At 41.2% G+C, this 13475-nt stretch overlaps 1 protein-coding gene across 1 annotated transcript in view; it reads left to right on the forward strand.

The window, feature by feature from the left end:
- LOC144791763 (uncharacterized) overlaps positions 1 to 9925 on the forward strand; it is a 33985-nt gene extending 24060 nt beyond the window's left edge. Inside the window, exons 6-7 of the mRNA XM_078666530.1 lie at positions 4092 to 4187; positions 9033 to 9925. Of these exons, the coding sequence (XP_078522656.1) occupies positions 4092 to 4187; positions 9033 to 9752 (816 nt within the window). The 3' untranslated portion in view covers positions 9753 to 9925. The remainder of the gene's footprint in view (positions 1 to 4091; positions 4188 to 9032) is intronic.
- The last annotated feature ends 3550 nt before the right edge of the window (positions 9926 to 13475 follow it).

A 13475-nucleotide genomic window follows, 5' to 3' on the forward strand; every position in this document is an offset into this window, starting at 1 on the left:
GGAGCTGGGGACGCTGGAACATTTGTTGTGGGACTGTGACAGACTCCGCCCATACTGGACTCCTATTCTGGATCTAATAGACTCTCACCTAGACACGCAACTACCTTGATTCCCAGCCTACATTGTACTGGGTCTCCCTAACGCGCTCATGTACCCCCTGAAATCCTGGAGGGGGAAACTGATCGCACTGGCCCTGGGGGCGGCAGTTCAGAATATAGTAGCCCACTGGAGAGCTGTCCAGGCCCCGCAGCAACTGGGTTGGCTGCATCGTCTTTGGGCGATTCTGGGAATGGAGAAGCTGTCGCTAGCCTCGACGGGGAGGGGGGCGGACTTTGCAGCACTGTGGCGACCCTTCCTCACCCTGCTGACTGGGGAGTTCAGGGAAGTGAGCTGCCCCCGATATCTGCGGCTGCTGCGACTGGCAGATACCCCACTCCCGGAGCCCGAGACACGCACACACAAGCGCAAAGGCCCAGCACGAGCGGCGCCGACTGGCTCGTAGAGAATCAGTGATGACCTGTTGCCCCACACTGGACTAATGGACAAGGAGAGGGGAGGGAGCGGGAGGGGGGAGGGACCCCAGGGGTTGTTTTGTCCTGAGTTGGGGATTCCTGTGAGTTCTCGCATTATTATTGGCTCCGCTTGCACCTCTATGGCACCTCTTTTGACGCGGCCGGCCTGGATGGGTTGTAGGCGGCTTGCTGTGTTAACTGTGTAGGCCCCTGTGTCGGCACGTTGGGAATAAGCAGTGACTCTGTCCTAGGCCGCCTCCTCCCGAGACCGGCGCTGATGATTTTGAGAGGTGCATTGCGCTTATTTTTCTGCTCAATAAAAAGATTTAATACTAAAATAGAGTTAAACTCTTTTTAGTCAACCAGACACCTGCCAACTTAAAGTGCACCTCAGAGATTTCCTCCTCCTCAACCACTCTCGGCACCCAATCGTACTTTTCTCCCCTGGCTTCTCATGGAGACATCCTGGTCAGAGAGTCAAACTGATCTTGAGGCAAGGACAATGCTGATTACCTGCTGCTTCATTTAGTCATTTAGCTAGCCAACACATCTACTGTTCTTTTTCTTTTTACAAAAGCATTTTGAAAAAAATATAATCAAGTGAGAAGAACCACATGTTTTGAGGGCAACAGCAGGAGGATGTCCATTCCTTCATTTGGCCCTAATGCTTGAAACAAGGTCCTCCTCCATCCACAAAAGCGGCACAAAACGTTATCTTAAGGACACCACACAATGTGAGATCATTGAAGTCCAACAGCTGCAACTTGCACACCTGAACATTTATTTATCCCATTGCCCTTCTGCCATTTATACATTTGGGAGAAGAATTAACCCCTTCCATGCTTATGACAGAACGGTTCCGTCATGAGCGACGGTTGAGCTGTGCTCATGACAGAACCGTTCCGTCATCGTTCCATTGGCTCAATGGAACGTTCAGCACAGTGCAGGAATCTGCGCCGCGCTGAAGCGGTTAAGGAATATGATTAAAGTGCAATTGTGAAATAATACATTAAAGATACCAATGCATAGGTGCCTCGCCTCATCTAACATTACCCTTCAAAGCAGAATACGGAAAAAACAGAGAACATTGCTCTCCTAATGGTCAATTAATGTATTTATTAGAGATTTATAATTCACTACATATTGCTAGAGGACCCCTTTAGAGTGCCATGGGGAAATAGGGAAGTGGGAGGCAAGACATGAGCAGGGTATGTAATGGGAAGAAAGACACCTTATCATCAACCCGACTAAAGCATTCTAGTTCCTGTTGTGGAAGAGTGTAATCTAGTCATTGATTATGTTTAGCGATCTAAAATAAGAAAGAAGGGATATCATTTTGCCGGTAGGGAGCATCCAACTATCTAGTGAAGCAAACTCATCCTTGTGAAGCCATGTGGCCAAGAGATTTGAACATGGAATCGGTTAGATCTACTGAAATAGGATAGTCTTAAACTTGAGATAGTCTGATTGGTTGCTATGTGCACAAGTCAGCTAGTTTTGTGGTTTTGGACCTCAGGTTCTCAGCATTTTTCTCAACAATCTTATTAAAGGATGCAGGAGGGATTGTGTTGTCAAATATAATTGCGAGATTGCAAGAGGATAGGCACTTAGAGAATAGTTGAGTTAGATATTTTGGATCTCAAAGACCAATATGCTGCACAAGTAATACAAAGCATCTTGAAATTTACCCTAAGTATGTTGGGCAGCCATTGGGAGCCTCAAATGGTTGGGGTAATCTGACTTTTCAATCCTTATGCTAGTCTTGCTGCTTGGTTATGAACTAGTTTTTTTATAAGTGAAGCTTTTAAATCTGCATGTCTGTATGCATGCTATTGCAGTAATTAACCACTTGGCTGCTAAGGCACCTGATGAGCTTCCATTGACTTTCCATTGAAATCAATGGAAAGTCCATGACGAGTTACCCTTGTCATTAGCGCTGAAGGGGTTAATGAATGATAAAAGCACTGTGTGAACGAGCACCACTTCGTGCTGAAATAGAAGCATATTTAGATTGACTTGTGCACTCTAGGTCACTGCATTCATGTGTGTAATGAACAAGAGTTCATGGTCAAGGATGAGACCTACATTTTTGCTTTGAGCGCAAGAATACATGGTACAGCCATTGGAAATGAAAGCAGTCTTGGGTTGAGTTTGCAAAGAGGAGAATTTCAGGTTCTCAATCTTTAAGGTACAAGCTACTTTTCCTCAAGCTTTCCTGCAGATAAGGAATGCGTATGATGATGTCTGTCCTTTCACCAGCATTTTGTCTATGGGAATCATGACTTCCATATCAGTGGCATAGCTTTGAAGGTGTATACTGCATTTCTCCATGAAATCAGCTGATAGAGATATGGAACCAGAATACAGTTGTCAGAATAATCTTTGACCAAAAACATAGCACCATAAAATGTTGTCCATTGGAATTAATTGAATATACACTCAAAAAAACTATGGGGTAGATTAGGATAGCGGTTTTTCCGCATCCTCCGGGCCAGCGGAAGCCACCGCCGGCCCGGAGGATACGGATAAACCGCAGCGGCCCCACCAAAGACCCACCGCCACATTAGGATGGCTGGTGGGTCCTGGTTTCCGTCCGCAGCTTTTCCGCCGCGGTTGGCTTACAACCGCGGCGGAAAAGCACTAATATGGTGACGGTGTCTCTCAGACACCGTCAGCCATATTAGGATGCCCAAAAAGAAGTGCTTTTCCACGGCGGGTTTTCCGCCGTGGAAAAGCATACGGAGCTTCACTGCAGGGGCCCGTTGCGGGCCCCCTGGGTGAAGGGGGTGTGGGGGGTGCACATGGGGGGTACCTATGGTACCCCCCTGCATTTGTATGCAGTAATCGGCAGGCACCGCACGGTGCCTGCCGCTTTCTGCATACAAATGCAATGTATGCATTTTTAACATTGCGGTGGGTGCAGCTTGAAGCTGCACCCGCTGGAATGTTAGAGATTGAGGATGTGACCGCCACCCTGGCGGTCACATCCTAATCTGCACGGAGGGACCGCCGCAGCCCCTGCGGACGGTCCCTCCTACTCTATGGTGGCGGACGGACTCAGGTCCGTCCGCCATCATAATCGGCCCCTATATTTGTAGAATTAATTGAGGGCATAATATTTTTGTCTTACGATATTTTGCTATAAAGCTGATAGAGGGCATAGGCATACATTAAAGTGCCATGAGGTTAGTGATGCTTGTGGGACTCCACATGGAATGATTTGGGTGTCTGATGTAAACTTCCCCAGTCTTATTTGCTTAGTTTGATTATGGGGGAATAATTTTCAAATTGTGATATATACTTCTTCATTGATACACTTCGATCCGGATCACATAATTTTATTCATGTTCATTTCCACTAGACAAGAATTCCTAAGAATGGCCTCCTGCTTGAACATGTGCTTGAACATGTGCACGCTGTCTGTTTGCATCGGTTGGCAATATAAGTAGTGACAAAGGTTACAGCTGGACCATGCAGTGATCTTCAAAACAGGAAAATACACAATAAAACGGATGTGTTGATGGAATATAGTATAATGAAGTGACAATTATGTATAATCATATTTTCTTTTCTGCTCAGCATGTGGGTTTTTGCAAGGGCAGCATGCCTGAAGTACCTGATGGGCCTCGTGAGGAGTTGAGAATCTCTGTAACCTGTGAAATTTATGATCCCAAGGTACAGTACAATATACATGAATGCACATACCTGTCTCAGATCTGTAAATGTTCAAAAGAAGGCTACAGAAGCATAAATAAAAAAAAAAACCATAGCAACTCACCCATTGTTTGTATAGAATTAATTTTCAGACTCAACTGGCGCTACGCCAGCTATAGTCATCCTAAGGTGGGTAAGATATTGGTGCCAGATGGAATACACCCTAGGATACTGGTACTCTGTTAGCATTGGGAAATTTTGATATTTATCACTGGCAGTTTTTTGCGGGAATATCTGAGAAGATTTGGTGTTTCCTACCTTTGAAATATCTAAGCAGTAATTATGGTGAAAACGTTTATCCTGGTCTATTGAAAAGTGGTGAAGTTGATAAAAACAATTCCCATTTTTCCATGGCAGCAGAGCAGAACTGACCAAATGTAAGCTATGCCAGTAAGTCTAAACAACACCTGTTTGTTGTGGTGTTTAAAACAGGAAAGAGTGAGGAAAATAACCTACATGAATCTTACCTGGCCTAGGATTGTCTTCTACATGGAAGCTCCTAAAACAGTGGGTGGGGTTGACTGCCAATATCAGGCAAACTCCTTGCGCAATTGTATTTAAAATGCATAAGCATAGAATGTGGTAGTGTACCCCCCACAATGGTGAGCTGTATTGGTAACTTTGAGGTGATATAATAAGGGTTCTTAGTGAATGAAACCTATTCGCAGGAGATTGGGTGACCAGCAGGAAATCGCAGGGACTGATAGTAAGCCACTTAAAAAATGTACAAAATATATTGAAGGGACATGGATAGCATGTCCCTTCGGTATATGGGGGTATTCACTTTTGTAGTTCACCTCAAGCCCTACCTCAGTTTTGCTACACAATTCAGTTTAAATTGCAACAAAGTTATGAATTTGGGTTGCAGAATTTAGTATCTTGACTGAACTGACTATTAATGGTGAGCCAAATGATAATCTTATCAGATTGTTTGTACATTTTTATACGCTTCAACATAATTTGGGTGCCTTGAGAAAGCTTATAGGCCAACCCTCCCGAGTGAAACAAGCATTGGCTGTACTGAGAAAGTGCATTGAGAACATTTATCGACAATACGAATAGCTTTTTATGCCAACTTGGACTACAATACACATTGTGTGATGTTGTGCTGGATTCCTATGACTAACCTCAATCATTACAAACATTCAACGCAAAGTCCAGTTTATAAGTGGGATTTTGAGGAACATAACGAGCGGTTTCCCTAACAGGAAAATGCTATGTTATGAATTTAGACAGAATTACTGAAAAAAGACAGCACGGGAAAGAGCAAAAATGGCAAAGGTTATGGTTAAGGGATTATACCAAGATAGTATATAAGAATGTCTATTAGAATGAATGGTGAAAATAGAGGAAAGAAAAAGTCTCAGGTGCATAAATAAATAGGCAAACAGGCCTTAAAAATCTTATATATACAGAATCACAAGGTAAAACTATTTCAGATATTTACTGCAGCATTTAAAATGGGCGGTACATACCTAGGCTCGTGATAACAGCATAATTAAGCCCCAGTGAGGCCAAGGAAAATGTGCAAATTTGTGACTTTGGTTTGATGGACCTTCATCTGAATTCACATATGCATTAGTCTCTAGTGCAGTGCCACCCTGTATTTACTCCGAGTAGCAGAAATGGGAAATGCTTAGAGAATTCATCTGTATATGAGGATTCCATTTACCTGCAATAGGCAGGACAATTAGTATGTGAAATGCTGGCAAGACAGTACCCCATTAAGAACTTGGCCCTTACCGGTGTTGGATATGTTATATCCTATTATACCAATGCCCGCAGCCTGTTGCACCATATTTCGTAACAACAGCAGATGAAGCACGATAAGGCATCAGTATTAACATCACTGTTGCTATATAATGCAATGATACTGCACACAGAAAATAATAATAGGCACATCTCCAGCTATTACCAGAAGGAGTGTAGTCTTATTATATGACCAATTGTCATTGCCATTTCAAAACTCCTAAACTACCAAACATGACTGTGATGATGCTGAGGGAACAAGAACACTTAAACCAATTATGTGTTCCTGTCCAACTAAGCATTTCCCATAGTTAAGATTACAAGTAAACACTGACACCATTGTGTTTGGTTGTACTGCAAACATGATAAATAACATAAGTAGCTGCATTGCATATCTCATGGGTGTGTGGAGGACCTGTGCACAAGCAGAGAATGCTGCTTGCATGTCATTGACTTTACTCACTGTTTCTATCGAATAGCTCGTATGCTGTCTTATTGTGAGGCCCATCATGAGTCATGGTACCATCATGCTACAGTGGAGTGCAGAATTATCCCAATGAGTGTTTGAATTTTAATTTAATGAGTTGCGTAGTCAGTAATACTCATGGTGAATTTCTTTTAATGTTATCCCAGGGACACTGAAGGTAAAGATAGCTAAAGTTTTAAAACAGAACTGGGACTTTTCTTTTGCCCATTCCCCTTCTCTTGTCTCCATTCCTTCTACACCAACCTCTGTGCACCCAGCCATCAGAGTTTTGAGCAATTCCTCTTGTGATCTAAGCCACAGCCGTGTGCTGGTCTTCTGGGAGTGACCAAGGTGTACCGGCGATTGTCAAACCAGAGGCTTTTTAATCTCTTCTTGAGATCTTTAGATTTCCTTGTGGCACTGAATTGATCCTGACCAGCATTTCCTGTCAAAGTCAATATCTTGTTTGTGGGGGATGTTGGGAGCCAAAGCTTAGATCCTTTTTGTAGCAGAGTTTATGGGCCCAGTGTACGCTAGGCCCTACTCATAAATGTTTTGCCATGAGACAGACAGGGGTTGTGCATACATTTATTTAATGTGACACCAGATGACCATAAAGCCGGTCCGAATCCCTGACAAAACCTTTGGCCTAGATCTCTAAGTCTCCATCAGTAAACTAGAGTTTATCTTGCTTTTCCATCATTTTCACAAGTTTAAGTTGGAGGAAGGATTGAAACTGGTCATCAGGTTTTCAGAGAGCTGCAAACTTTAAATCAGATGCCCTCGTAAGTAGAAAGTGTTGTGACGTTTGCACCCAGTATTACCAGATGCAAGATCAGCAGATTAAAAGATGTAGAATTACCTTTTCCAGTTGTACCTTTCTTGGGCAAGTAGCTTACTATATGTAATTAATGTAGCATTCACTCTGAAATGATATTTAATTGTCGAAAATTTTTGCTTCATAAATTTCAGAATCAGGGCTTAAGTCTTTGAGGGTTTTATTTGCTGCTTCTATGAAGATCGTATCATTTCCATAGACCCACTTTCTTATATTAAATGTTAAGTTTTTCTCCTCATATATTGTTCTTTATTAGGAATCTCGTTTGCAATGAGAGTTTGTTTCAGGAATTTAGCACGAGATCTTAGCATCATTTTTTAAGTTAACTTAAAGAAGGAAACTTGAGCCGAAAGTTGAGTTTTTTAACTTAATTATTTGAAGCAATAAAGCTGCATAGGTCTTGGAAAATATGTGTTAAGATTAATATGAATCACAAGTAAATATTAAAAGTCGTACTAAAAATATTGATGATACCATTCTTAGGGTATTTTGTCATCCATTGGATTCATTTTATATTTATCTAGTGTAAGTTGTTCTGTTGAAAATTAAATGCAACATAAAACAACTAAGGACAACTAGGTTTGGCTAGGACCTGTAACGAATCTGAAGATATTTGGAGTAGATGCCTCACCCACTTGTATAGTGACATGCTTCATCAGCGGCGCCTATCCACACCATGGTAGGATAATACCACCATGGTGTACTCAATCGGAGCTGGAAGTTCTTACATAAATCTGTACTGGATTTAATGCAGGGATCCAGAGAAATTAGAAAGAGTAAAATTGTCTCAGGCTATACCCAAATGACTCTCCTTTATTGTTTGAGTACCCTAGACATGATTGAAATCTATTGTGGGAGGTTTTAAGAGTATCAATAACTCAACTGCCCATAAGCCCACATGTTTCAGGCATCATTAAAAACAACATCCCCGCCTATCTACTCATTTGTACCATGCAATGTAATGAGGCCTAAGGCTCTCACCTTCTATTAAAACTGCTCTTGGTTGATTCTGGAGACATGTGTCTCAGGCAGCAGGCACGCACCTGTAGTCACACATTCATCAAGGTTGCTGTGCCTGTGGAATGACTTATACCAGTCCTGCGAAGACCGCAGATGAAACGTACATGCATCCAGAGTGATTGTTAGAAGGCTGATGTAAAAAACACAAATAAAATGCCAGAACTGCAGTATTATCTCTATGGTCATTTAATCATTAAAGAAAACAAAGAAGCAAGTGACATGCTTGGTAAACATGTGCAGTGGACCATTAACCTCAGATTTCATAAGAATATGGAAGATTTGCTGCTGATAAGACACTGATGAAAACATGATTTTGAGTGATGCTATGATTAGTTGAAAAAGTTCCAGTTAAATCATTGATTGCTATCAGTTGATGTTCTTCCTTTATATTTTGACCAACTTCGATTCAAATAAATTAGGACCTTTGCCTTTCTTAGTTAAAATGTTTTCCAAATGGATTTGAGCAAATATGAGTTAGATGATCCAGAATATATTCAATAATGAGCATTCCATATGAAAATGCTTCTCTGGAATGAAAAGAACATATAGTGCCCTTTTCATTAGCTTGTACAGTGTCCTGCTGGCTGAGGTTCAGGATTTATAGATTGTGTTTTCACATTTTGACTGAAGAAATGTTGAAAATGATATGAGAAAACAGCATGGCAATGGCATTCCTAAGGATGCATTGTATCTCACAAATTATATCAATATTTTCTATCTTCTCTTATTACAGAGCACTGGCCATCCTCATCATAAACACCATGATCACCATGGCAAAGGCCATCATGGCCACCATGGCCATGGACATGGCCACGGAAAAGGACATGGACATCATCATCATCATCACCACCATCATCCCCATGGACACAACGAAACCCATTCAGAAGATGGGAAACACCATCATAAGGAAGATCATGAGCAGAAGCATGGCCACGGACCTTCCCCTGGAGAACCTCACAATCACCATGACCAAAAACATCATGGGAGCTCATCAGAAGAACACACTGGGCCAAAGCCAGCCCACCCACCTCCTAGAGAACCAATCTCAACAATGAAGTACTATCAGATGGAGAATGCAACAGATTTCTTCCCAGATCCAGTCATTACTGACGTCTCACCCCCAGTGGTTCACCCTGAATCTCCTACTGCTGGCCAAGAAGGCACTGTTGCCCCAACTCCATTTGATCCATTTAGAGAGCCAGTGCCATACAAGTTTCCCCTTCACCCATCAGATTCTCCTGGATGCCCCACAAAGCCAAAGCACAACTTGCCACTCATTGAGCCTTTATTTCCAGTGCCTAAGCAACATCCAAGCCAACACCAGGAACATGAGCAACACCCAAGCCAACACCAGGAACCTGAGCAACATCCAGCCCAACACCAGGAACCTGAGCAACATCCAGCCCAACACCAGGAACCTGAGCAACATCCAACCCAACACCAGGAAAGATAAAATCTTAACATGGTTTGAAACCTGCATCAACACAGTTTCTCTGGAGCAAAATATAATTCCAGTGCCCTGCAACTTGCGGTCAGTATTAGCATGATCAATAGTAATAAAGTGATGATAAGGACATCCATTTATAGCTTCTGTACTTTTGCTGAGATTAAATGTTTCTTCCACCATTGCGTATTTATTTATTAGATGTTTTGTGTAGGCATTAATACCACTTTACTGCTTTTACCACTGAGTTAAACACAGGATGAGAAATGGGTGTGGAATAGCTATGATCAGATTAGTTTTGCAAATAAAGCCAAACATGATGGCACAGTCTGATGCTTATCCTCAAGCAGTTAGGGTGTGCTGAACTTATACCAAATGTCTCTATTATGTTTTACCTCTTCTGCTAAGATTGGACACCACCAACGTTTATAAAGAAAACACATCTCAGCATCATTTTCAACACTTACTGTAAAGGCACTATTTACATTAGTAGTTCACTGCTTTTTTTCCAGTTCTGCTCACAAAAAGGTGTTACTGCTACTCTTTTGTTCATAGCACCACAATGCTTTAGTAGAAGGAATGACTATTCACTGGAATGGCCTATGCCAACAAGCTGCATGTCAGTGCCGCTAACATAACTATACAAAAGTTAAGTTGACCAAAATGCAATGGTCATTCTTTTGCATTGACAAAAGGGTCATATTTTAGAAGCCAGGAAGGCACTACACCGGCTATTGCTACATTGCCCATCACATCTGGAACCCAACTACCTAGAATGTAAAATTAGTTACTACAATTCCCTTCAGTCTCCTAAACGTTTTCATGGCCATGATATTGAAATCCCAGGTTTCAAGCTCGTAACAAAAGGCAAACATTTTTTTTTCTTTCATTAGGCTTGACTTGGAAGTCTCTGCTGAAGTCTATGTTAGAGTCAAGCCTTTATTGGTGACAGCTAAAAGCCATACCAATACAAGTTACAAAATATTTTAATAAAACAAACCCACACTAAGCATTGTAGATAAAATGAGCATATATTAGAAGAACATCAATACATTTCTCACCTTTTCTTAATCACTTTTTCAAAACCCATTTTTGATTTTCTTAAGCACTTTTTCAAAATTTATGTTTGATTAGCTGTCCTTTTTCCTGCCTTTATTTAGCTTTGTAAATAATGGCCGAAGCAGGCCAGGAATGAGAAGCAAATGTGGCATAGAAAAATGCAGGCTCCAGCCTATACATTGACTTAGCTTCCTTAAAGTTAGTAGTACCGAGATTATTAGGATGTATGACATTACAACGCATGCTTTTACATCGCATGCTTTTACAACGCGGTTTTTACAATGCATACCATTACAACGCATAGTGCGTTTAGGCGCTGGATAGTGAATTGTTTAATTTACTATTCCAACTCCAGTCCCCGTGGATAGTAGGGAAGGTGTTGGATAGTACATTAACACATTAAACACATTCCCTATCCTAGAGCGCCCCCCAGCGCAATGCGTTGTAATGGGTTGCGTTGTAAAAGTTGCGTTGTAAAGGCACTGCGTGGTAAAAGTTGCGTTGTAAGGGTTGTTTACCAAATTATTACATTAGTGCACTAGCCATTCTTCGTGTGCATTGCAGGATTTGGTGTATAAAACGCTAAAGGGCATGAATGAGTCTCTGGCACCTGTTGTACAATTGCATCGACTCTTCACACTTGTGAAATTAGTCTATTTGGACTTGTAAGTAAATGCCTGTAAAGTGCCCAGTCTAAACTTAACGGACAATGTATATTGCTCTCTGCAGTAATTTTGCCCAGATAAAACTCAAAGACCATCTTTTATCTTGACAGTTAACTATCCAGATGTTATAGAACTTTGCTTAATATTTTAGAGCATTTCTTTGTCTCTTTTTGGAGTAATATGCCTTCACCCATAACACCGCACAACTGTAGAATCCGCCCCACTGCGTGTACATGTAAATGATCACACCACACACGGAGATTGGTATTGCACGTCTTTATTCTTCATAATATAACTGTTAACTTCCCATACTACGTCATGAATTTTCTTAACCACACCCAATCACTTATTTCACTATTTTATGGAGCCCGTCAGGGACCAGAAGGGTCCTGCTGTCTCTAACACACGACACTACAACAGCTATTCCCTTTATAGTATTTTTAACACTGCTCAATCATATGCTCTAACTGGAGCCCCCTGTTGATATGATATCTAGGAGGGAACTTATATAAACGTCTGCTTGAGAGCTCTTTTGCAACCAACCTATCTGAAAACAGAACTGGGCATAGGGAAATTATGTTAACAATTAGATTGATACATAATTGTACTCCTAAAGGCTGTAAAGTTGTAGTTGCCATAGATGCAGGAGCGATCACAGAAAATCAATTTATCTATAAATTGTTACTAGTACTGCCTTGGTGAAATAAACTTGTATAACTGCATTCAGCAGTTGTCAGTCAATTCTTTCCTTACATTGTACAACAACCACTTAGGTGTGTTTTGAGGAACACACTGATTTCACTAAGCTGAAGCTAGGTTAGCCTTATGCTACAACGTATGTACGCCAACAAATTGGGTTACTGATTTAAAAAAACTTAAATCATGAAGAGAAAATGTTCTATCGGGTGTCCCAGGCTTCAAGATCATATATCTTGCTTTCTCTGAGATTCTTGATTAATAACTTCGGGATGAGCCAAGTTTGGACTGCACCGAAATTAGTAAACCAGTTTTTTAATAGGAAAAACACAGTTCATTTTAAAACGTAGTCTTAACCCATGGAAGTAATTTCATATTGCAGCAGGCTTTTCCCGAGAAAATCTCAAATATCTAAGTATCACATAAAGAATATTACAATCAGAATACCAAACAGCAACATTCCCAAATCAATTTAATAAGAAAAGAATCCAACATAAAAGGAGTCATAATTAAAAAGGAGTAATCGTTAAACTGAGTCTAAAAATGAATAATCCTCAAAATAAGTCCAAAAAGATAAAAATTGTTTAAAGGAATCAGGAGATTAATTTTTAAAGACAAATGTAAAAAAAAGTCTATAGGAAAAATGTGGCTCTAAAAGTCAATGTTTGTACATGTGCATTAAAAAATGCAGCAAACAGAGACTGCTCTTCTACCGACAATAAAAACAAGGCAACATTGCCAGCAAGCTGTTGTGCGTTATAGAAGCCAGAAGCTCGGGAGCAGAATAATTTACCTTATAGTCGTGTAAACTCCAGTGTTTTTCCTGGTCATCCTCAAGTATTCCAAACAGTATGGGAGGCTTCTAGGGTCCAGGACAAAGTTAAGTGGTGAATCCAGTTTAGTTCACTCCCAACTTTTAATCTGGTCCTTACAATCCATTCTTCAGCCTTTTCCATCCCTAAAGATATAAATGGACCACTTTCCTGATCCTTTGTAACAGTCCAGAGTGTCAAGAGATTCCCAGAAGTTAATTACTGGGGCAGGATGTAACCATTCATTGCCAAATCCCTGGTACTGGCAACAAACTGAACACAGACGAAGTACTATGGCAGGGACTGGGAGAGGCGGTTAGGGAAGGGGTGCTGGGGAGCTGATCCATTTTAGACACCTGCTTGATACAGAAATATTACTGAGAAGATTTGCTGGTTATGGCATGCACTTATTTGGCACTAAACTTACCTTCTTGTTGAACGCAGATGCCAGCTTGTAGCCAGCAAGAAACTGACGGCCTGGTGTACTAAACATAGGTTGC

This window comes from Lissotriton helveticus, chromosome 11 (genome assembly GCF_964261635.1).
Source record: "Lissotriton helveticus chromosome 11, aLisHel1.1, whole genome shotgun sequence".
In the NCBI taxonomy this organism is placed as follows: domain Eukaryota; kingdom Metazoa; phylum Chordata; class Amphibia; order Caudata; family Salamandridae; genus Lissotriton; species Lissotriton helveticus.